The 22,212-nt window shown below is 38.3% G+C and overlaps 2 protein-coding genes across 2 annotated transcripts in view; one reads left to right on the top strand and one right to left on the bottom strand.

Annotated features, from left to right (window-relative positions):
* The window catches only part of MGAT4C (MGAT4 family member C), a 724,941-nt gene that overhangs the window by 242,669 nt on the left and 460,060 nt on the right, over positions 1–22,212 (top strand). The gene's annotated exons all lie outside the window — the stretch shown is intronic.
* On the bottom strand, positions 14,515–15,668 carry LOC102440028 (ly-6/neurotoxin-like protein 1). The gene has a single exon (XM_006083991.3). The coding sequence runs from the start codon at positions 15,537–15,539 to the stop codon at positions 15,189–15,191; it is 351 nt and encodes a 116-aa protein (XP_006084053.1). The 5' UTR covers positions 15,540–15,668; the 3' UTR covers positions 14,515–15,188.

The raw sequence follows: 22,212 nt of genomic DNA, 5'->3' as shown, positions 1-22,212 counted from the left end.
AATTGGAAACATATTTGGAAGCATTTTTCCCCATGCTATATTTATTTTTCTCCATATTGAAAATAAGATGAAAGACTTAAAAAGTTTAGTATCTTTATCTTATTTTCAAATATCTATGTCAATCTTTTCTTATATCTGGGTTTCTTTAACTTACATCTTTCATGGTATTATAAATAGCATCAATGAAAAATGCCTTAGAAATCAACTCCATGTTAGCCTTTCTTTCTGTTTCAATCTGGAAAGTATTTATGATGAAGATAGAACAAGTAAAATATGATAACTTAAATATTTTATATTTATAAAAATCTACATATGCATTTTATGCCAATTATAAATTATGATTAATGCTGTTTTATAATGGATTTATTGGTTTCACCCTAATTTTGGGCATTGTATTGAAAACAGATTGTATTGAGTAATATTATCTTTTGCTGTCTAATAAATTGCCTCAAAACTAAGTGGCTTTAAAGAATAACAAACATTTTTCATTTCAGTTTCTTGGGGTCACAAATGCAAGGATAGTTTAGCTAAGTGATTCTAAATCAGAGTTTCTTGTGAAGATTTAGTCAAGTTGTTGGCCATGGCTGCAGTCATATGAAGGCTTACGTTGGGCTGGTGTACCTGTTTCCAACATGGCTCATTTACTTGTCTGGCAAGTTGGTGCTGCTTGTTGGCAGGAAACCTCAGATCCTCACTATGTTGGCCTCTCCTTAGGGCAGCTGGCTTACTTCAGAGTGGATCATCCAACTCAAGCCACAGAGAAATCAACAATGACTTTTTAAGACCTATATTCAGAAATCATACTCAGATATTTCTGGGATATCCTATTTGTTACACAGGTCAATTCTATTCAGTGTGGGGGAGGACTATACAAGGAAATGAATATCAGGAGGCAAAAAGGACTGTGAACCTCTTGGAAAATAGTTACCACAGATTACAAGCAAAACCCAAGACAGTTCTCTTATTCTAATTTTGTGGGCAAAGGCTAAGGTATTATAAAATTATAGAATCTCATCAGCTTTACTTAATTATCTTTAGAATGGAGATAGCTTTTTAAATTTATGCTTACCTTTTGCTCTCTCCTAAACAGCTTATCCTATGATTATTATGTACACCTAAAATTTACTTATTTCATGTTTTTCTCCTTTCAAGACTGTTTTATGTTAGGTAATATTTTATTAGGCAAAATATTAATTTGTGATCATAGGTTAATAAATTTTAACACACACACAAACACACAAGCATTTTGGGGCAAATAATTTTTATTGTGAATATTTCAGTTTATGAAAGATGGAGAAGGGAGACATCTGGTACCAACAGAGATTCAATGATCCATAAATATCACCTCAGCAATGATTTATTTAGCTCAATTGGGTGGATTTATATGGGCCACCAAATCCATGGGGGACTCCAAGATTGCATATTTTCCCTTAAAAAGTTCCTTCTTCTGAAGGCTGATAATTATATTTTTCTCCTAAGTAAATTTAATCCACTACTACGGATTGAACTATCTTCTGCATGCACTATTGACTCATGATTTATATTTCTTGGCCAGATCTGTCTCTTGAGCTTCCAACCCAATTTTCAGCTGCCATTTGGACAGCATGAGGTACTGAAAATAGAATGCAGTTTGTAGCCAGACAGACATGGATCTAAATACTGGCTCCATAACTGTTAGCTTTGTGGCACTAGGCACATTACCTAATAACTGTGAATCATTTGTATAATGACAATAATATTATCTTCCTCGCAAATCTGTGGTAAGAATTAAAGATGACAATGTAGTTATGACAGTGGTTATCAATGGGGGATAATACTTCATCTAGGGGACAATTAGAAAACATTTTTGTTGCTCTGTTGCCACAACTAAGAAAGAGCAGTGCTACTGGTATCTAGTGCTTAGAGGCTAAGGATACTGCTAAACATCCTCCCTCTTTAAATAAGAGAGAATTTCCCTGGGCTGACTGCCTTCAAACTGGGACAACTTTTTCTGCCTTTGGACTCAAGCAAATAATAGGCTTTTCCTGGGTCTCATTCTGCTGACCTTTGGACTAAAACTACACAATTACCTCTCCTGGGTCTCAGCTTGCTGACTCATCCTGAAGATCTTGGGAAAATCTATCTACATCTATATTTATAATCTATCTAAGAGAGAGGGTCAATTTATTGTAAGGAATTGGCTCATGTGATTATGAAGGATAACTAATCCCAAGATATATGTATATATAACATCCTGTTGGTTTTGTTTCTCTGGAGAACCCTGGCTAATACACACAACAAGGAATTATCTAGCCCCACATTTCTATAGTGTCCAAGAAACCTACATATGCATCTAGTACAGCAAAGACAATAAATGTTCCCTGAACAAAAGTAATTGTAGTCTTCTGGACTGTTAACTGCATAAATAAAAAGCAGTATTATTTCCCAAGGGGTCATTCACTGGAGTGTTTATTAAATGTTGACTCTGTGCCAGACATTGTGCTGGGCAGTGGAAATCCAGTTTGAAATGACCCAAGACCGCATTTGGAATACTAAATAGAAATTAAGTACCATTATTACTATTTAGTTTTTTATACCATTTTCTATTTTTTGATTGATAAAATATATGGTTGTTAATCTTCTGATGGTTATTATCAATATGTATCATTTAATATTAGAGACATTTATTTTTATAACCATGTTAGAAAATATTTTAAAAGCCTTAACTATTGATTCTCTTCTATCCTGCATCTATAATCTTTGAGTTTTTTATTTATATTTTATGCTCAAAAAATGGGAATATTGATTGGTGGTATATTTCCTGTAAATTTGTCTGTGACTAGCAACCGTGCTGGGTAGAAAATTATTTTTTGCTTGAAAGTCTCTGGAGATTGTCCTATTGTTCTCAGCTAGATTTTTGTTTCTCTATTGACAACTGGTGTTTCACTGCCTCAGTGTTTAAATGAGTTTTCTTGATTTATTTAAAAACTTCAGTATGCATAGCTCATCACTTAATTTTGTTAATATACAATGAGACTCTTTAAATAAAGACTCACTTCTGGTTGAGTAATTTTTAATGTCATAACACCTTATAGAATATTATTTTATATCTTTCTTTTGAAATATGTATTGAGAACCTAAGAGCAGGTCACTATGCTTCCACTACGGTTCCAAGTTTTAATAGGAGGACATGATACTTGTACCTCCAAATGTTAGATCCAAGTTCTATGTCCTTTATGAACTTGGAAATTCATATTAGGTATATAATGAATAGCGATGTCTGTTGTAGTATACAGAAATGTGTGTTTACTTTTTCATTGCCTAATAGTTTCCTCAATGAAAAGGCAACATTGAGATTATGAAAGGATTATTCCTAACATGGTAAATAAATCATAGGTCAGCAAAAAGTAGATGCAGTCATTTTCATGAGATTATGTGTAATTAACACGGTTTTTGAATGTAATCATAGATTCTCTTCACTTTAAGAGCATTGTACTCATTATTGTGTTTTAGTGTTCAAATATTTAATTGTAATTGTACATAAATAAATTCCCTTTTTTATTAAGAATATGACCTCATAGGTATTTACTAAAGGAAAAGCCCAAGAAGATTAAGAAAATACTAAAAACAAACAAAAACAAACAAATAAACAAAAATCACTCAATGGAAATATCTAAAGTAACTTTATATATATTTTTTAACATATTTAATATGATTTTATTTTACACATCTTTTTTTTAATCTAAACTTTTACTTAAATAAAGGCTTAAGGGAAAGCAGTTAATTACTAATGAAACTAAGTGTTCTCACTGATAAGAAAAAAATGTGCTAATCCCAAATTTGAATTCACAAAGGAATAATTTATGTATTATTTGCATTTCCTGGTGCTTTAATAGAGATTTTAGTAGAATTCTTCAAAAACGATTAATTCCTTGGGTTTGCACATGTTCTTTATTTATCATCATTAAAAGGCCTGTTGAAGGAGGATTTTTATGGTGTATCATACTAAAATTCTCTTTTTGGCAAGCTGACAAAAAGTATTTCAATGTTATGCCGTCTAATTACATGACTTGAATCTAACAATTACTTGCAATTTGTTGGCGTGGCAATATGAGGCTGGAGAAGCTCAGTGAATCAGCTGTTACATTTTATTATATGAAATCTATACGTATAGGTAGTGAACAAAGGATTTTAAAAACATATAATGTGTTGATGCTTCTGCTGAAAATCAGACATGAATTGCATTACCATTTTCTGAAGGAAGAATTTGAAAAGGAAATTTTGAACAAATACAATCCCTTTAGCTAAACTACGTCATAGTTAAGAATTACAAAAAAACAGTTAAAATTAATATTTGTTAAACTTCTATAATGTTGCATGTTGCCTTTATTGACATCAAATTGGTCATTCATTTTATTAATAAATTACACAGATGATTGCAAATGATATTAGTTTAAATAAGCATTTAAAGATGTTTCCAAAGTAATGTAATTACTATGATGAATAATTAGACCGAAAATATTTCCCCTCTAAATTATGTGTTCAAAATATTTCTTTATTTGATGTTAGCTTTGTTTTTACAAATGTCCTTCTAATTTCAGTGTAAATCTATCATATATGGAGTTTATTCTGCATAAATCTTTTCCCAGTTATTCCCTCAATATGGCTTTTACTTCAAAAGATAAAAAAGGAAGGAAATCAATTAACTGAAGAAATTATTTGAATGGTGATATTTCAATCTAGGAGTCAGGGAGACCTAACCTATTTGCAAACACAAAGCTGAATAGAAAGCCATATGGGTAGAACAAGGAAAATATTTGAGTTTCTAAAATTAACACTAAAACATAACAGAATAAGAAGAAGTGGAAAATAAATGGCAGTTATAATTGCATTTATTATGAATAGAAATTCAGTAAATTATAAATTTGTAAGCATGATCTCTAGGGCAAAATGGAATTGATGTCAGACCACGTAAGTGCTAACTGATCTCTCCAACATACTTGTCCTCTAACCATTAGCAAACCATTCAACTTCCCTTAGCTTTCTTAAATGAAATTATAAAATCCACCACCCACAATTAGGGTGAGGCTTAAAGGCGATATCATATATTTAAAAAAATGTTTATCTACTTTATTATAGGTATTCAATGAATGTTAAGAGAATGTACAGCTAGAAAAGTTCTTTAGGGACAGGTACCAGTCGATCAAAAAGTTCATTATGATAAATAACTTTCAAACAGTACAAACAACTGTTTTTCCACAGAATGGGCTGCCTTTTGAGCTAGTGAGTCCTTCATTGGAAAGTTGTTTGCAACAGAGTTGGGTGACAACTGTGCTGACATTACAGAGAAGGTTAATTCGACATTTGACTGGGGCATGTTCGAGTTTTTCTCTAATCCTGAGATTCAATGGTTTGTGAAAATGCTAGACCACTTTGCAGATAAACATGTATCCTCACAGAAATAAGCATTAGCGAACAATGTTAAGTGCCGGTGCTCTGGAATCCAAACTGATGTGTTCACACTCTGACATAGTTCCTTCATGATTATATAAGTTTGGAAAAATTATGTGAACCTCTGACTTTCAACTTTTTAAAAAAATATATGAATATTTTTTATTGATTTCAGAGAGGAAGGGAGAGGGAGATAGAAACATCAATGATGAGGCCGCCCCACAACTAGGGATTGATCCTGCAACCTGGGCATGTGCTCCAACTGGAAATCGAACCAGTGACCTCCCGGTTCATAGGTGGATGCTCAACCACTGAGCCACACCGGCCAGGCTGACATTCAACATTTTTATCTAATACATAGTGATAATATCTATTTCAAATGGTTGATATAAACATATAATGAAATAGTGCATGTTAAAGGCTTAACTTAAATATTAGTGCATGTTACAGAGTGCCTGGAATCCTATCTAATAAAAGAGTAATGTGCAAATTAACCGTCACTCCACAACAAAGATGGCTGCACTAATAGTGGCAGGGCAGGACGCTGGCAATGTCATCCCGGCGATGTCACCCCGGCAACATGAGCCAAGCAGGCAAGGGGGGGCCACACGCAGCACCCAGCAGGGACTGGTGGGTGATGGTGGCGGCCACCGGGGAGCAGGCAATCGAGACCCGCAGGCAGCACCCAGCAGGGCCTGCTTGCTCATCCCCTTGGTGTGGAGCAGGCAGGCCCCTCAGAGAGCAGAGAACTATGGGGAGTGGGCCCAAGCCATCAGTAGCACATGCCCAGAGGGCTCCCGAATTGGAGCTGGTGCAGGTTAGGCTGAGGGACCTCCCCACCCTCCCCCCACCCCCCGCATGAATTTTGTGCCCCAGGCCTCTAGTATAGTAAATAATCTTCCTAGTTATCAATATTTTATCATTATTAATCTATCAACTTGGTGGAACTGATTGGCCAAAGCTAACTCTATGTAAATCTCTATATGAAGTAAAATGAAAAAGCAATGTATAGACATTTAATAACTATTTGAGCAATGAGGTAAGATCAAGCATTAAATTGTTTATGTAAATATATAAAATGTCATTCATATAAAGCATGATAAAGCTGTCCAGAGACAGCCAGACTTTATGATACAGTCTTATCAGTACATGCTTACTGTCTAGTTACTAAACTTATAGCATTCTATTGCCTACATTTATAAATATTTTAATAGCTGAGCTCTTAAAATTGCAAATATGTTGGTAGACAGATTACTTACAACTTACTAAGTTTTATGCCTGAATCTCCTGATTGTCTAATAAATGTGCAATCAATTATTACTGCTAATTATTGAACTTCCATTTCCCTAGATCTAGTTTGTAGCTTCTTTTCCTTAACCTCATATTAAGTATAGGAACTTGGGTCACTTATTCTAATGGCTAAAAAAATATCCTATTTCAAAGTTAAGAAATGCAAAAACAACAACAACAACAACAAAACTATGGTATCTTGACTGACATTATTATTTTAAACTTTTTTGTTAATCCTCACCCAAGGATAGTTTTTCCATTGATTTTTAGAGAGACTGGAAGGGAGGGGGAGAGACAGAGAGTGAGAAACATTGACATGAGAGAGATACATCTATTGGTTGCCTCCCCAGCATGTGCCCAACCATGGCTGGGGATGGAGTCTGCAACCAAGGTCTGTGCCCTTGACCAGAATGGATCCCAGGATACTTCACTTAACCAGCCAATGCTCTATCCACTGCACCAAACCAACTAGAGAGACATTATTAGTATTTTTATATATATTTTTAGTATTATTACTAGAGGCCAGGTGCACAAAATTCGTGCACGGGCTAGGGGAGGGCAGGTGGGGAGGTCCCTCAGCCTGACCTGCACCCTCTCCAATTCGGATGCCCTCAGGGAATGTGCTACTGATGGCTTGGGCCCATTCCCCATGGTTCGCAGGGCCTGCCTACTCTACACCAAGGGGATGGGCAAGCAGGCCCTGCTGGGTGCTGCCTGCTGGCCCCACTTGCCTACGCACGGGTCATCGCAGCGACTGCCCAGCAGGCCCTGCTGGGTGCTGCCTGTGGACCCCCTTGCCTGCTGGGCTCGCATTGCCAGAGTGACGCCTCCAGCGTCCTACCCAGCCACTATGGTCACAGCCATCTTTGTCACGGAGTGATGGTTAATTTGCATATTACTCTTTTATTAGATAGGATATTTTTAATCCTCACCTGAGGATATTTTTCCATTGATTTTTAGAGAGAGTAAAAGGGAGAGGGAAAGACAGAGAGAAATATCAATATGAGATAAACATTGCCTCCTGCACAAGCCCTGACCAGGGCCCGGGCTAGGGAGGAGTCTGGAACCAAGGTACCTGCCCTTGACCAGAATCAAACCTGGAATCCTTTGATCCATAGGCCAATGTTCTATCCACTGGGCAAAATCGGCTAGGGCTATTAGTATTTTTAAATAGAAGTTTAAATATTAAGAAAATCAATTTGAATTTTTCATTTGCTGATCAGATTATTCCATGAGGTTGAATAATCCATTAACCAGTCTATAAAGTTAGTTGTTTAAGTTCTATAACTAGTATTCCAGTGCACTATGAATTTCACATTTATCAGAAAAGTTAATATTTTTCTTAATTTTAAAGTTTGAACTGTCACTATAAGCTGTAAAACTAAAATTAATAATAAAATATTACCTTAAATATTCAATTTCAGAAGCAATCAGAACAAAAGATGAAATGGTATGAATAAAATAAAGAGCATTTTTTATTATGCTACTGGAAGGGAGAAACCTGTTTTTTTTTTTTTAAAGCTTCCATCCTGATTTCTCTAAGTTCATAACTGAATTGGTATAAGTCTAAAAGAAAAGTGTCTTCAATGTAAAATTCTCGAACTTGAGAAGATTGAATTAAATTTTAAACCTATAATTGGTTGTCTTCATTGTCTTGACTGTGAATGAAGAAAAGGGCAATCAGTAAACAGTGAAGCCTTTACCAAAGATGGCATTAATGGCCACAGGTGATACCTAGCATCACACTGGGAAGTAAATTGGTAGTCATTGGAGACTGTAGTGCATTGGTGTGATATTCCCTGAGGCTAAAACCAATCAACAGCCAGGCTATTCTGTACCCTAGGAAGCCTAAAAGTGGTTTCCAAGGGTAACCTCTTTGAGAGAGCATTTGAATAATCTAATTTGGAGCTTTAAAAGGGGGGAAAATGATGGACACATCACATGCTAACTGGCACCATTCCTTAAAATTGCAATAGAAGGACATAGTTTATGATGCACATTTAAACAAAACCAATGTCGCATAAGCTATTTAATATAGTACCAATATAAAATTCAATTTTAATGCTCAGCTCTTTTATCTAAATATGAGTTTGGTTCTTGAAAGGTCACTCTTTCTTTCTGAAAATAATGGAGGGCTCTATTATTGTCCTTAATGGCATCAAACAGACTTTAAAAGGTTGAACATTTACAAATCCTCGTGTGTTAATTATATATAGAAGCTGGCTGTTTTTATTTGTGTAGGAAATATTTATAGAACACATTTTAGGTGCTACATATTATGATTACTAAACATGGTCTTATCCCTCAAAGAGTACATATGCTACTTTCTTTTAGAGTGTTGTAGGTGGCAGGAAGGGCAACAGGTATCTGACTGGTGGGAACATACTGGACCCTGGTTCAGTAACCTTAGTACTTGAGTTCTGGCTAGGAAAGAATTCAGAGCAAAGATCCAAATTATAAGAACACATTTATTTGGTATATCACAGATGTAGAAGAAGTATTATCCACTGGGGAGATGAGATGAAGAGACCCTGGTTCTTATCTTCTTGAGGGAAAAATTTCAATCAAGAGACAAAGTGTAGAAAAGCAAGCAAGGATTTATTGACCACAGCAAAAATATACTTAGGAGGATGAAATAGGAGAGCTTAGGCTGGGCTGCCCTGGCTCACTGGAAAGTGAGAGAAAAGAAAGGAAAGGAAAGGCTCATCATTAATTGTATAACAACTTGGTCAACGGCATATCTACTGGGGCAGAGATGATGTGAAAGTAGGGGAGGGGGCGTCATCTCCCCCAGTTGCTAGTGGGAGTAGAAGTCTTTTGATATCCCAAGAAAAGGGGTTTTCAGAAACTCCCACGGGAGGATGTGGTGCAGTAGAATGCTTTATTTCCACGGAATTACACTTCTGGGTTTCCAAGTCCCATTTCCCTTAGTCCAGTCAGATGTGTAGCTGGGGCTTCAGTAGAGCTAAAATCAGAGCCGCTGTCCAGAGTTTTCTATCCATATTAAAGCAATGTCTAGTCCAGCACCAGGCTAGCTTAGCTTGTGTTTCCCACTGAAGTCTACTAGTCCATTGCATGTGGAGGCTGCAGGGCCACATGGTTTGGAGGAAACATGGGAAGGAACAAAACCAAAGAGCCCCACAGCCAAGAACCAAGTGCAATAAGAGAGAGAATTCCTTCATTTGGGGGATTACGTATTCCCTAATTTTTGTGTGCTAATTCTGGCCAATGATAGCTGTTCCTAGGTGTGATTGACAGGAAAGTATCTTCCTTGCATCACCCCAACTTTACTGGGCATGCATCTATCTTCTCTTTTTTTAAATATATTTTATTGATTTTTTACAGAGAGGAAGGGAGAGGGACAGAGAGCTAGAAACATCGATGAGAGAGAAACGACAGGCTGCCTCCTGCACACCCCACACTGGGGATGTGCCTGCAACCAAGGTACATGCCCTTGACCAGAACTGAACCTGGGACCTTTCAGTCTGCAGGTCGACACTCTATCCACTGAGCCAAACCTGTTATGGCCATCTATCTTCTCTTTGTTTAACCCCATTGTTTTACAGGGAATAGGTGGGTGGTTCCCTGGGGAGTGCAAAGTTGCATCTTCCAGGTGAATCTGCCCAAATGACATACCTATCTATGCCCTTTGCTCATTTCCTATCTACATTAATAAAAGACAAAGATGCTAATTGCTACCTTCACTACACCCAAGCCATGCCCACCAGCCAATCAGAGCGACTATATGCAAATTAACCCAACCAAGATGGCGGTCGGAAGCCACGAAGCTGGAGCAAGCAGGAGGCTTGGTTGCCCTGGCGATGGAGGAAGCCAAGCTTCCTGCCTAACCTGGCCGACAGTGGCTTCCACAAAAGGCAACAAAGTTTCAATTATAGAAGCTAAATAAATCCCAGATACCTGCTTCCAGCCAGCCTCCATTGGGAGCTTGGGTGGCTGGGGGCTGTGGCCAGCCTGCAAAGAGCCATCAGCCCCTCACCCAGGCTGGCCATACCCTCATGGGGTGAGGGTCCTCGCTGGGGGCTTGGCCAGCCTGAACACAGCCATCAGCCCCTCACCCAGGCTGGCCAGGCACCCCAACAGGGACCCCTGCCCTGAAGGGGGTGTGGCCAGTCTGAAAACGGCCCTCAGCCCCTCACCCAGGCTGGTCAGGCATCCCAGCGGGACCCCCACCCTGATACAGGACACCCTACAGGGCAAATCAGCCAGCCCCCACCCATGCACCAGATCTCTATCCTATATAATAAAAGAGTAATATGCAAATTGACCCTAACAGCAGAGCGACTGGGAATGACTGGTCACTATGACACACACTGACCACCAGGGGGCAGATGCTCAATGTAGGAGCTGCCCCCTGGTGGTCAGTGCGCTCCCACAGGGGGAGCTCTGCTCAGCCACAAGCCAGGCTTCTGGCTGCCAGTACAGCAGTGGTGGTGGGAGCCTCTCCTGCCTCCTCAGCAGCGCTAAGGATGTCCGACTGCAGCTTAGTTCTGCTCTCCGCTGGCAAGTGGACATCCCTCGAGGGCTCCCAGGCTGCCAGAGGGATGTCTGACTGCCAGCTTAGACCCAATCCCCTGGCAAGCAGGCCTAAGCCAGCAGGTGGTCATTCCCTAAGAGGTCCCAGACTGCGAGAGGGCACAGGCCGGGCTGAGGGACCTCCTCGAGTTCACAAATTTTTGTGCACTGGGCCTCTAGTCATTAATAACTAGCTAATTACAATGGCAAGAGTGGACAGAAATAAGAGGCTAAGCAGATCCAAAGGCTTGTGAGAAGCTATCTTCCTAGGAGATGCTGAAATACTTATTCAGTTTAACTTTTGAATTAAAATGGAGAAAAATAGAACCCTACAGAGAAATCTAAATTATTAGATACAAGTGAGAGTTGGTTGCTAATACCAGGGATTAGAAGGCCTTAGGTTTAAGGACAGGTCTCTAGTTATGAGAAATAATGGAAGTAGCACAGCAATGGCCAGTTCTAAAGGAAAGGATGAATTTCAATGGCAACTTTAAAATTGGATGTTCCAAAAACAATGCTAGACATCACATACAAAGATAAAAACTAACACAATCATCTATTTGGAAGTGTTTACCTTAGAAACATACGAAAAGGACCAAGTTGCTGGACCTAAAAGGCAAGGTGTTGGCATGATCACAGACAACAATACAAATAATTGGAATTAAGACTGAAGTGTCATTTAAGAGAAAGTTTGGCAGTGCAGCTGATTTGATACTGAGGTGATAAATCATTGGCTCATAGTCTTTAATTCTTCTCATAAAGGAAGATAATTTTACCAGATATTGGAACAAGTCTGTCTGAGTGTCTGGAAATATGGATTAGATAGGCAAGGGACTAATTGCCAAAGAGTACAACATTACATACAATGTTCCTGGAGGGAAAGAAGGATGCTGTTTAAACTGGTGCTCACTCATTTCTCTAATAAAGGTATGGTCTTCAGGTATAGAAGATTGTTTTCTATGCAGAAATAACAATGGCATTTATTCCCAAAGTAGACTTTATTCAACTGCACACAAACTTCATGGGGGTGGGGGGAGACATTTCTCAGCAGGCACATATCTAGAATTGAATAAGGTATTTTATGGAGCTAAGTGCAAGTTGGTATATTTAATGCACTGTCCCTTCGGATCACTATCAAGGCTAGCCTACCAAAGGAGGAGGACAAGGAAAACAATTTGTTTGCTACCCTAACACCCCATCTGTTTGTCCCTATTAAACGGGTGGAAAGTGTTACCACATTGCTTTGACGTGATAGCTTCCATTATCAGCTGTCAAAAGCTGGTTATCAGATTCACAAGCCAGTAAAGAGTTAAAGGAGTAGTGAAAGGAAAATAAATAGATGAATAAAAAAGCTGAAGAAGGACCAGTCTTAAACCATTGATAATAACTTAGATACCAGGAGTGGATGATTTATTATTCTATTTTTCTAAAAATGACAAACTTGTAATTCCCACAGTAATGCTTGTGTTTTAATTTTTGTATGAGTTTAAATTATTGATGAAATTTAATTTCTACCAGTCATTAGCAAAATGAAAAACAATTTAATAACCACAGGATGCACTATAAACTAATTATATTTGCAACAAACTTTCTAAACTAAAGAGAAATTACATTTTAATACTGTGTATTCTTATTTGGTATAATTACCTAGAAAGAAACAGAAGACAAATGTTTAAATTTGTCTATTTCTTCCAGAAAGACTTCCTTTAAACATTTTGTAGTGCAGGTCTGCTAGCAATGTATTCTGTTTTTATTTCACTTTTAAATGTTTAATTTTTTCTGACACATTTGAAAGATAGTTTTGCAGAAGTAGAATTCTTGGTTCACTGCAGTATCTTTCAGTGCGTTGAATATATTATTGTACTGCTTTCTGGTTGTTTTTGGTTTATGATGAAATCTAAGATTTTAATCTTATAAAATGTGATAGGTAGAATAGTGAGCATTAAAGATGCTCACTTCCTAATATCTGGAATCCATGAAGATGGATTATATGGGAAAGAGTTATCTATAGAATTATACAGGAAAGGAATTATAAGGAAAAGGAATGTGGTTGCATAATTTACCTTCCAGTTCACTGATTTTTTTTCTGACTTTTTAAATATATGCTTGAGCCCTTCTAGAATTATTTTTTAAATTCTTGTTATATTTTTAAACTTCACACTTCTTATTTGAGACTTTTTAATAATTTTATCTCTATATTAATTTTTTTTTAATTTGGTGAGATTTAAAAAAATCTTTTTTGGAAGTATTGCAATTTGTTGAGGTATTACTCACATACTTTCTTTTAGCACTTTATACATCATTTCCTTTAGTGATTTGAACTAATTTAAAATAGCTTCTGTAAAAACTTTTATAGTATGTCTAACGTCTGTTTTCCTCAGGGATAGTTTCTGTTGACTTATTTTTCATGTGTATGTGCCATAATTTCCTCTTTCTTTGCATATCTCATAAGATTTTATTGAAAACTGGATTTTTAAAATAATATAATGTGGAAATTAAATTTCTTCTCCCAAGATTTTGTTATCATTGATATTTTTGTTTTTGCTGCTGCTTATAGTGACTTAGTTGAACTAAGTTTGTTAAGTCTATATTTTTTAGTCATGTATGTCTGTACAATTCTCTGCTCAGTTAGCAAAGTGGTCACCTAATAATTAGAGAAGGTTCCTCTAAATGCCTTAAACTAGTAGTTCCTTCCACCTTTACAATTTGGTGCATGCCTTCAATACTCAATCAGGCAGTTGACAACTCTGGCTTAGCCTTTATTTCTTGATTGCACTTTCTGCTAATGATAATTCTTTAGAAATTTGGTTTTTGGAAACATTAAACCCTTTATGTTCCTCCAGCGACTGCCAGCCTGCTTGTTTTCACAGCTGCTCTGAATGTACGACTCCTGGTTTTTATGCTACTATGGAGCTGGAAAGATGGAGATGAAAACATAAAAAATTAAAATGTCATAGAGCTCCTCTTTCTTACCAATATTATGCTATTTTCCTTGAGTAAACACTCCAAGAATCTGGTTTGTTTTTAAACTTCTAAGGAAATATTTTTTCAGTATTATTGTTTTTATGAAGGAGAAGCTATTTGGTGGTCTTTGCCATCTGCACCAACACCACTCTAAGTTCATTTGTTTTCTCCATATATTTATTCAGTTGTTCTGGTGCAATATTTTAAAAAACAAACAAACAATAACAACAACAAACCACTACTCGTTCTTATTACTCAGCCCATTGAATGAAAATAAATTTATTTTATATGAATATCTTTTTTTTTTTTCTGGTTGTCTGGGAGCTTTATTTACTTACAAGGGAAGGAGGTGGGCTCATCTAGCCCCCTCTCCCGGAAAGGCTTGGCCAGCGCCTGGGCCCACTATTTGGTCAGTTCCGGGCGGGTTTCCCATTCGCAGGTGGCTGAGCGTACCCCGTGGTTCCCGGCAAGCTCCCCCGTTACAGCTGCGTCTGCAGACACTGTGCTAGGCGTTACAATAGCGAGAGCAGCACTGAGTAATCCCCCAACCCCAGACCTTGAGCCCTCGTCCTGACTGACCCCAAGCTGACACCCTCCCTGGACAGCTGGGGACCGAGGCGCTCCTCCAAGGGCCCTCGCTCCAGGGCTGCGAGGAAGGGGGGCCCACCGAGGCCCCCATAAACAGCTCGCAGGCTGGGCGCCCCATCCTGGGACGGAGGGCCGAGCTCTCCCACCCGGCCAGACGCCTCCAGAGGGCCAGGCCCGCACCCGCCTTTTGACATGGACAGGCCGTGGCCCGGGAGCGAGGCCCAAAGGTGGGGGGGAGCTCAGGAGCTCGGAGGCCCGGGGCCTCGCAGACAGTCCTGAGCGTGGCTGGGGGTCGGGGAGCGGCAAGGGGCAAGGTGAGCGGGTGGCGTGTGCCTCTCTGAGCTTCGTCCTTGATGGCTCCTCGGGGAGGGGCAGGCAGGGGTTCAGAGCAGACCCCAGAGGGCAGCCAGGAGCACCGGGACCAGGGCCGGGGTCCCCGCGGCGGCGAGGCCGGCGCCGTTGCAGAGGTCGTACTGGCAGCAGACGGTGGTGGAGGCGTGCTTGGAGTAGCCATCGTACACGGTCTCGAAGCAGCTGGGCACGCACGACTTGCTCACCTTCATCTTGGTCGGGGTGAAGTAGGTGCGCGTGGTCATGCAGTAGGTGACCATGGACGGGCAGCGCATGGGGTTGAAGCAGTTCTCCCCGTTGTAGGCACACACGTGGCAGTCCAGGGCCTGGGCCAGAGGCAGGCCCACCAGGGCCACCAGGAACAGGGCCAGCAGGGGCGCCATGGCTGGGGCCAGAGGGCAGAGTGGGCCTGGGGAGTGGACAGCGGCCGGCCCTCGAGTCCACTCAGGCAGGGCTGGGGGGGCACAGAGGGGGCCGGACAGCCCCCTGCCCTCCGGAGTTGCTGGTCCGCCGCTCGCCGCCTCGGCCCGAGTCATGAATATCTTTATATCTGGATTCTATTCAGCTCTATGAATCTATATCCTAATGACAATAACACACTGACCCAGTTGTCCTAGGCTTTCTGCCAACATCCATGGAACCGACAGGCAAACATGATAGCTAACAAGTACAGAAAAATATCAGACTATTCTTATTTCTTGACAAGAAGAAGTTATTCTGGGCAGATCCTCTGCGTGTCTTCCTTGAATAAGACCTACTATTTCCTTTATATGTAGCATGAATTTAAATCATATTATATTAAAACAGTGGTCACTACTTGTTGCTACATGCCATCTTTGAAATCTAGATACATTCAAATGGCTATCTCATCATTTGTAAATAGTTGCTATTTTATGTCTTGGTTTTATGAGCTTTATTTTATAAGTATGATAATCTTAAGGAATTATTAAAGATTGGGTGGCATGGATATTCATTACATCACTTGAATTGGCCTCTGCAAGTTAATATTCTGTTAAGAAAAGTAACAGTAAACATGAATCACTAGCACAGAGAGCATTATATGAGAAATATATACAAAGTTTGGCATTCCCAGGCAACTAACCTAATTTTCAAGGAGCATTGTTTTTTCCAACAAGAATCAATCGTTTATTGTCAAAATAATGCTGCAAAGCCCCCGACCTAAAAATTTTCATGACTCTCAAACATAAACATTTATTTTTGCTCACTCATTTGTGAGTTGGGATCTGATTTACCTAGCCAAGATTTGGCTGGGCTTGGCACTAAACAATGGACAAAGGTCTGCTTTCTCTGCCTCTGATCTTATTTGGACAAGTAACAAACAATAAATACTCTTTCAATTGTAAATGACAGGACACTATAGAACAGTGATGGCGAACCTATGACACGCGTGTCAGAGGTGACATGCGAACTCATTTTTTTTGGTTGATTTTTCTTTGTTAAATGGCATTTAAATATATAAAATTAATATCAAAAATATAAGTCTTTGTTTGTTTTACTATGGTTGCAAATATCAAAAAATTTCTAGATGTGAACACGGCACCAGAGTTAAGTTAGGGTTTTTCAAAATGCTGACATGCCGAGCTCAAAAGGTTTGCCATCACTGCTATAGAACAAGACTAACTGCTCATCTCATTTCAAGCCTAAGGTCACTTCTCATCCACTAGATTCCCATTGGGAAAAGCAAATCAAATGTCCAAACTTCAATTCAAAAGCACATCAAAGTATACTTTAGCAATCATAAAGTAAAAAAAAAAAGTTCATGTGACAAAGCTCCATGTTTATGGTCTGAGAAACACTCTTTCCATGGAAATGTATGTGTGTGTGTGGCATGGTGTAGGAAAGTGGATATTAACTGAACAATAATAGGCTAACCCTAATCTAAGTAGCAGAATCTTTACTATATTTGTCAGAGGAGGTTTACTGGAGTTTTTTTTCTTCTTTTTTTCTGTCAAAACCTAGAGAGATTTTTTAATCTTAGTATTTTATAAAAACAAAAATATTTCATTGTAAATAAGTTTCTTTATTTCACTATAAGAGTAACTTTAAAAGTATATTTGTAATGTGACAATGTATATCAGCCATGTGACATCTCAGCCTCATTTTCCTTTGTCTTTCTCTAATTTCCAGTCTCTCAAGTTTATTTTTTGCTGGGTGTCTATATTACATTGTTCTGATCAACGACAAATTAACTGACCCATTTTAAGAGAATAACTTAAAATATAAATAAGGAAGCTTTTCCTTTTTTTCTTAGCTATGCTCTTCTTTCTGCTTTCATCTAACTCAAATGTCATGCTTGAGAAATCAAGAACCAACTTTCATTCAACCAGGAAGTTGAAAGCTGCAGGTTAAAGACAACTGAACTAAAATAAAAGTTGTCTAAATATTAATGACATCTTAGGTTCATTAGATTACCTAATTCTGGACTTCGTGATACACAAGAAATGCATAAATCTATGTGGTTAGCCACTGAATGTTGGACTATTACCTGCAGCCTAATAAAGTTGTATGTAATAAACTTCAGATGAAAAATAGAATTTCCATGATAAATGTCTTCTTATCTTCAATAAGTAATTGGTGTGAGAGTGTTTGTAGTAATATCTACTTCTCCTTGCCAAGAGATTTTTATAAAATGCTCTAATTTTTAAAATTAATTACCAATGATCCTGGTCTGAGTTTCACAATATATTCTTTACTTCAATCAGATTACCTTTCAGACATTCTCAATCTCTGCCAATAATTCCTTGTTGTTTTTTAAAACACCAATATTTGTATACTCTTTAAAAAATAGCAAAACTGCAATTTACCTATATTCCTGTATGGTCATTTTCTATTTGTATCTAGTATCCAGTACCCTCATCTTCACAGGAAGACTGACTCCATTCAAGGTGTGATTTAAAAAATTGACTCTAACTGTATTACATCATAGCAACTGTGACAGATGATGTTATTCTGCACCATTTGTTTGTCCTTTTTCTTCTATGATAATTTTCTGATTTTTTGCTATATATGTGGCTATCAAGATTTCAGGTTTCATTTATCAAGTTTCTTCAAAGTTAGGTATAACTGTGTGACTAATTTCTAGACAGTGTCCAGAGGTATGTGATTGATCAAGTATCCGGGATATGTCATTGGCAGGAAGTGATATGATGACATGACATTTTATTTTTAATTTTTCTGCCTTCCTTTGCTTGAAATCTGGATTCATGCTCGAAGCCCCACCTTGAATCGTTTGTACAAGGGTTTCTCCCTAAGGGTAATAAAAGATGAAATTGGAAGGGGCCTGAGTCTGAAAAGACTTCAGACTGATTTAGCCTAAATCATGTCTATGTATTTTTTGTTGTTGTTGTTGTTAATCCTCACCTGAGGATATTTTTCCATTGATTTTTAGGGAGAATGGAAGAGAGAGGGAAAGTCAGAGAGAAACATCCATGTGAGAGAAACACATCTATTTGTTGCCTCCTGCATGCGCCCTTTGTCTTCCTCTAATTTCTTGCATAATCCAGTGATATCTCTATTCCTATCCTATCTAATAAAGAGGGAATATGCTAATTGACCCTCACTCTGTCACAAATATGGTGGCTCCCACAGCCAATAAGGAGGGAATATGCTAATTGCTGCCCCACCTTCAAAGATGGCGGTGCCCACAGCCACAAGATTGCAGTGCCCACTCCCCTCAGCCCTGCCGTGGAGCCTGCCTCTGGAGTCTCCCAGTCCCCTCAGTCCCCCAGCCGCCCAGGATTGGTTCGAGGCACAGGCTAGCCTTGGATGGTGGCTGCCCAGCCACCCAGGGCTGGCAGAGGCTTGCACTGCCAGCAGCAGAATTGTGTGGGGCATCACCTTCCCCTGATCACCGGGTTTCCTCCCATCCCTGAGGTCTCCTGAACTGTGAGAGGGGGCAGGCTAGGCTGAGGAACCCCCCCTCCAGTGCATGAATTTTCATGTACCAGGCCTCTAGTACATTTATATAAACCTATATTATAATTAAGACAAAGACCTTCACCCACTTTTCTTAAAATTATTAAATGCATTAACTTCAGTATCTACACAATTTATGAGGTATTCTTAATAAGTTAATATCTTTTAGTTTATGTTTTTAGATCGCTATATAGATCTTTACTGGAGAGAAATATATTATTCAGGGAAAGAGTAGTGGTGATCCAGGAAACATGGCATTTGTTTATGTAAAATGGCTCTGGTTTATGTAAAAATAAAATTTCAGGTTTGCCTGAGAATTCTTCTTACTTGAATTGGCATATGCTGATCACATGTGAAAATTGGACATTGAATTCAGCCTGGTCTATGGAGTGTCCGTGGTAAGGTGTTGGGGCTTTAACATCTGTGTTGACAAAAGTAATTGGTGTGAGGAAAGCTCTAGTGCCTACAAACTATTTTACATACATTTTTATGACCTGTATCTATTTGCATCAGGAGAAGGCAAACATCTGACAAGATTTTCTTTTTCTCCAGGCAATTAACAATAGCCATGGAGGCATAAATATTCTTTGAGAGGAACCCAGATTTAATTTTTTTAAGGATTTGACATAATCCCCATTTCTAGTCAAGCATTATCAGTAGCAGATACATGACCCATAATGAGAATGTTGAGGCTGAGGCAGCCGTGTATTAAATTGGTTGGGAGTATGCTATCCACTCTTCTGTGTCACCATGTATGTACAGATAAGACATTGAAAATCAGATTATTTCCCTATGTAGGTACTGTTCTATGAATTTACACTCCTTACCATAGGATAAATCAATGCATGCTGATGATTAATGTATACTGGCTTCTCCACTTAATAGCCTTGTGAAAGGAGTCCACCATTCTTATGCTTCAGTATTCTTACAACAAAACAGGGACAGATTTTCACCACTCTTAGGATTGTTGTGAAAATTAAGTTATTATATTTTAATAATATAATATAATTTAATAAAATAATCATTATAGCAAGCACTGCATGCATTGCCTATATAATTAGTATTTTCATCATTGTTTAATTTCCTTTTTATCATTATTTTATCATTTGTTTTTACTAACCCACAGTTTGGAAGTGAGAGCAAACACAATTTAAGTTGCCTTAATTGATTAATTAACTCATTTACTTATTTAGTTTATATTTATTGAAGGCCAAATATATACCGCTCACTCTTCAGGAAGCTGGGGGTATAACAGTGAACAAAATGATATAAAATATACCAAGACATAGTAAGAATTATGAATAAATTAAACAAATAAGGAGATATAAATTTAGAGTGGGAGACTATTTTAAATTGAATTGTTAAGCAAGTCCACTATGAGTTGGTAATATGTAAGTAGAAGCTTGAAATAAACAAGGAAGAACATTCAAAAAAAGGAACATTAAATACTAGGGCTCTGAGACAGTAGTGTGCTGTGTTACAAGAATAGCAATTGAAACATTGGTGGCTGGAATAGATTGTGCTAAAGGATAAAGAGGGACAGGAAGTCTCAAGCTGTGTCCTGTGGGGCCTTGTAAGGAATTGAAATGAATTGATATTTTATTGGAAAGTTTTGAGCAAAAGAACAATCTGATCTTAATTTGTTTTGTTTCTAAGTAAAAATTTTATAAAGTTTATATACACATGCAGGAAGTGGTTTGTTTACTCTTCATTAGTGCATAAAGTATACCATCTTGTGATTATACTCAATTTTATATATGAATTCTATTGTAGAGGGACACTTGAGTTGATTCCAGTTTTAAACTATTAAAAATAATGTTGATATATATATTCTTGCAGATTTCTTTTGGTACATGTTTGTACTCACTCATTTTGGTTATATATGCGGGTATGTAAATTCTGGATAATAGGATAATTGCATTCAATTTCAGTAGATGATGACAGTGTTCAAACATACCAACAAGTATGAGAGTGACAGTTACTCTATATCTTTACTAGGAATTGTCAGGTTTTTAATTTTAGCTATTCTGAAGATATAAAGTGACACCTCTTCATGATTTACATTTGATTGACTAGATAATGAATTCTAGTATCTTCTTCATATTGATTGGCCATTTGAAGTACCATTTCACACTTCCTTATTTTAAACTGAATTGCTTATACTTCTCTTATTAATTTGTAGGAGTTTTTACAGTATTAGTTCTTTGTTAGATATGTACATTACAAATATATTTTTCATTCTAAAGATTTTTTAAATAATAAACTTTATTTTTTAGAGCAGATTTAGTTTTACATAAAAGTTAAGCGGAACCTACAGAGAGTTCTCCTTATCCTCCATCCTGCACCAAACAGAGCTTTTCCTGTGAACCAAACAATATCTTGCATCACTTGTTCCAATTGATGAACCAATATTGATGCACAGATATTATAAACTGCAATAATATATGTGTATCAATATATTAAACCATAGTTTGCATTAGGTTACACTTTTTGTATTTTACAGTTCTATGGATTTTGTCAAATGCATAATGTAATATGTCTGTCATTACAGTATTATGCAGTTTCACTGCCCTAAATGTCCCGTGTTCTACATATTGATCCTTCTTTTTATCCTCAAAGCTTCTATCAATCACTAATCTATTCACTCTCTGCAATTTGCCTTTTTCCAGATGTCCACAAGAAACATACAGTATATAACCTTTTCAAAGTGTGACTTATTTCACTTAGCGATAGATTCAATTTTATCTCCTGTGTTGAAGTGAAGTCAACATGTTTGTATGTGGTAACATTATATATATATATACTAGTAGCCCATCGCACGATATTGTGTACAGTAGGCCGCCCACTGCTTCCATGAGAGCCGGTGGGAACCGCAGCATGCCGCCGGGATCCATGCTATTTCCGTGGGAGCTGGGAGGGGCCTGCACAGATTCCGTGGGAGGCAGGAGGGAGCCGCACTGCTTCTGTGGGAGGTGGGCCCACCATTTCCTCTCTGGGCCTGCACTTGTCCACGGAGGCTGTGGGCCAGCCCCCCTGTCCCTGTCCATGTCCCCTCTGGCTCTGGGGGGCCGGCCTGAGCCGGGCGCAGTGACGAAGCAAGCATTCCGCCAGGTCGCTCAA

This window comes from Myotis lucifugus, unplaced genomic scaffold, assembly GCF_000147115.1.
Source record: "Myotis lucifugus unplaced genomic scaffold, Myoluc2.0 scaffold_9, whole genome shotgun sequence".
NCBI lineage: Eukaryota > Metazoa > Chordata > Mammalia > Chiroptera > Vespertilionidae > Myotis > Myotis lucifugus.
This window is presented reverse-complemented; position numbering and strand designations above follow the sequence as displayed.

Excerpts from the sequence above, each read along its gene's own strand:
- LOC102440028 (XM_006083991.3), bottom strand. The coding sequence starts at position 15,539 with ATGGCGCCCCTGCTGGCCCTGTTCCTGGTGGCCCTGGTGGGCCTGCCT.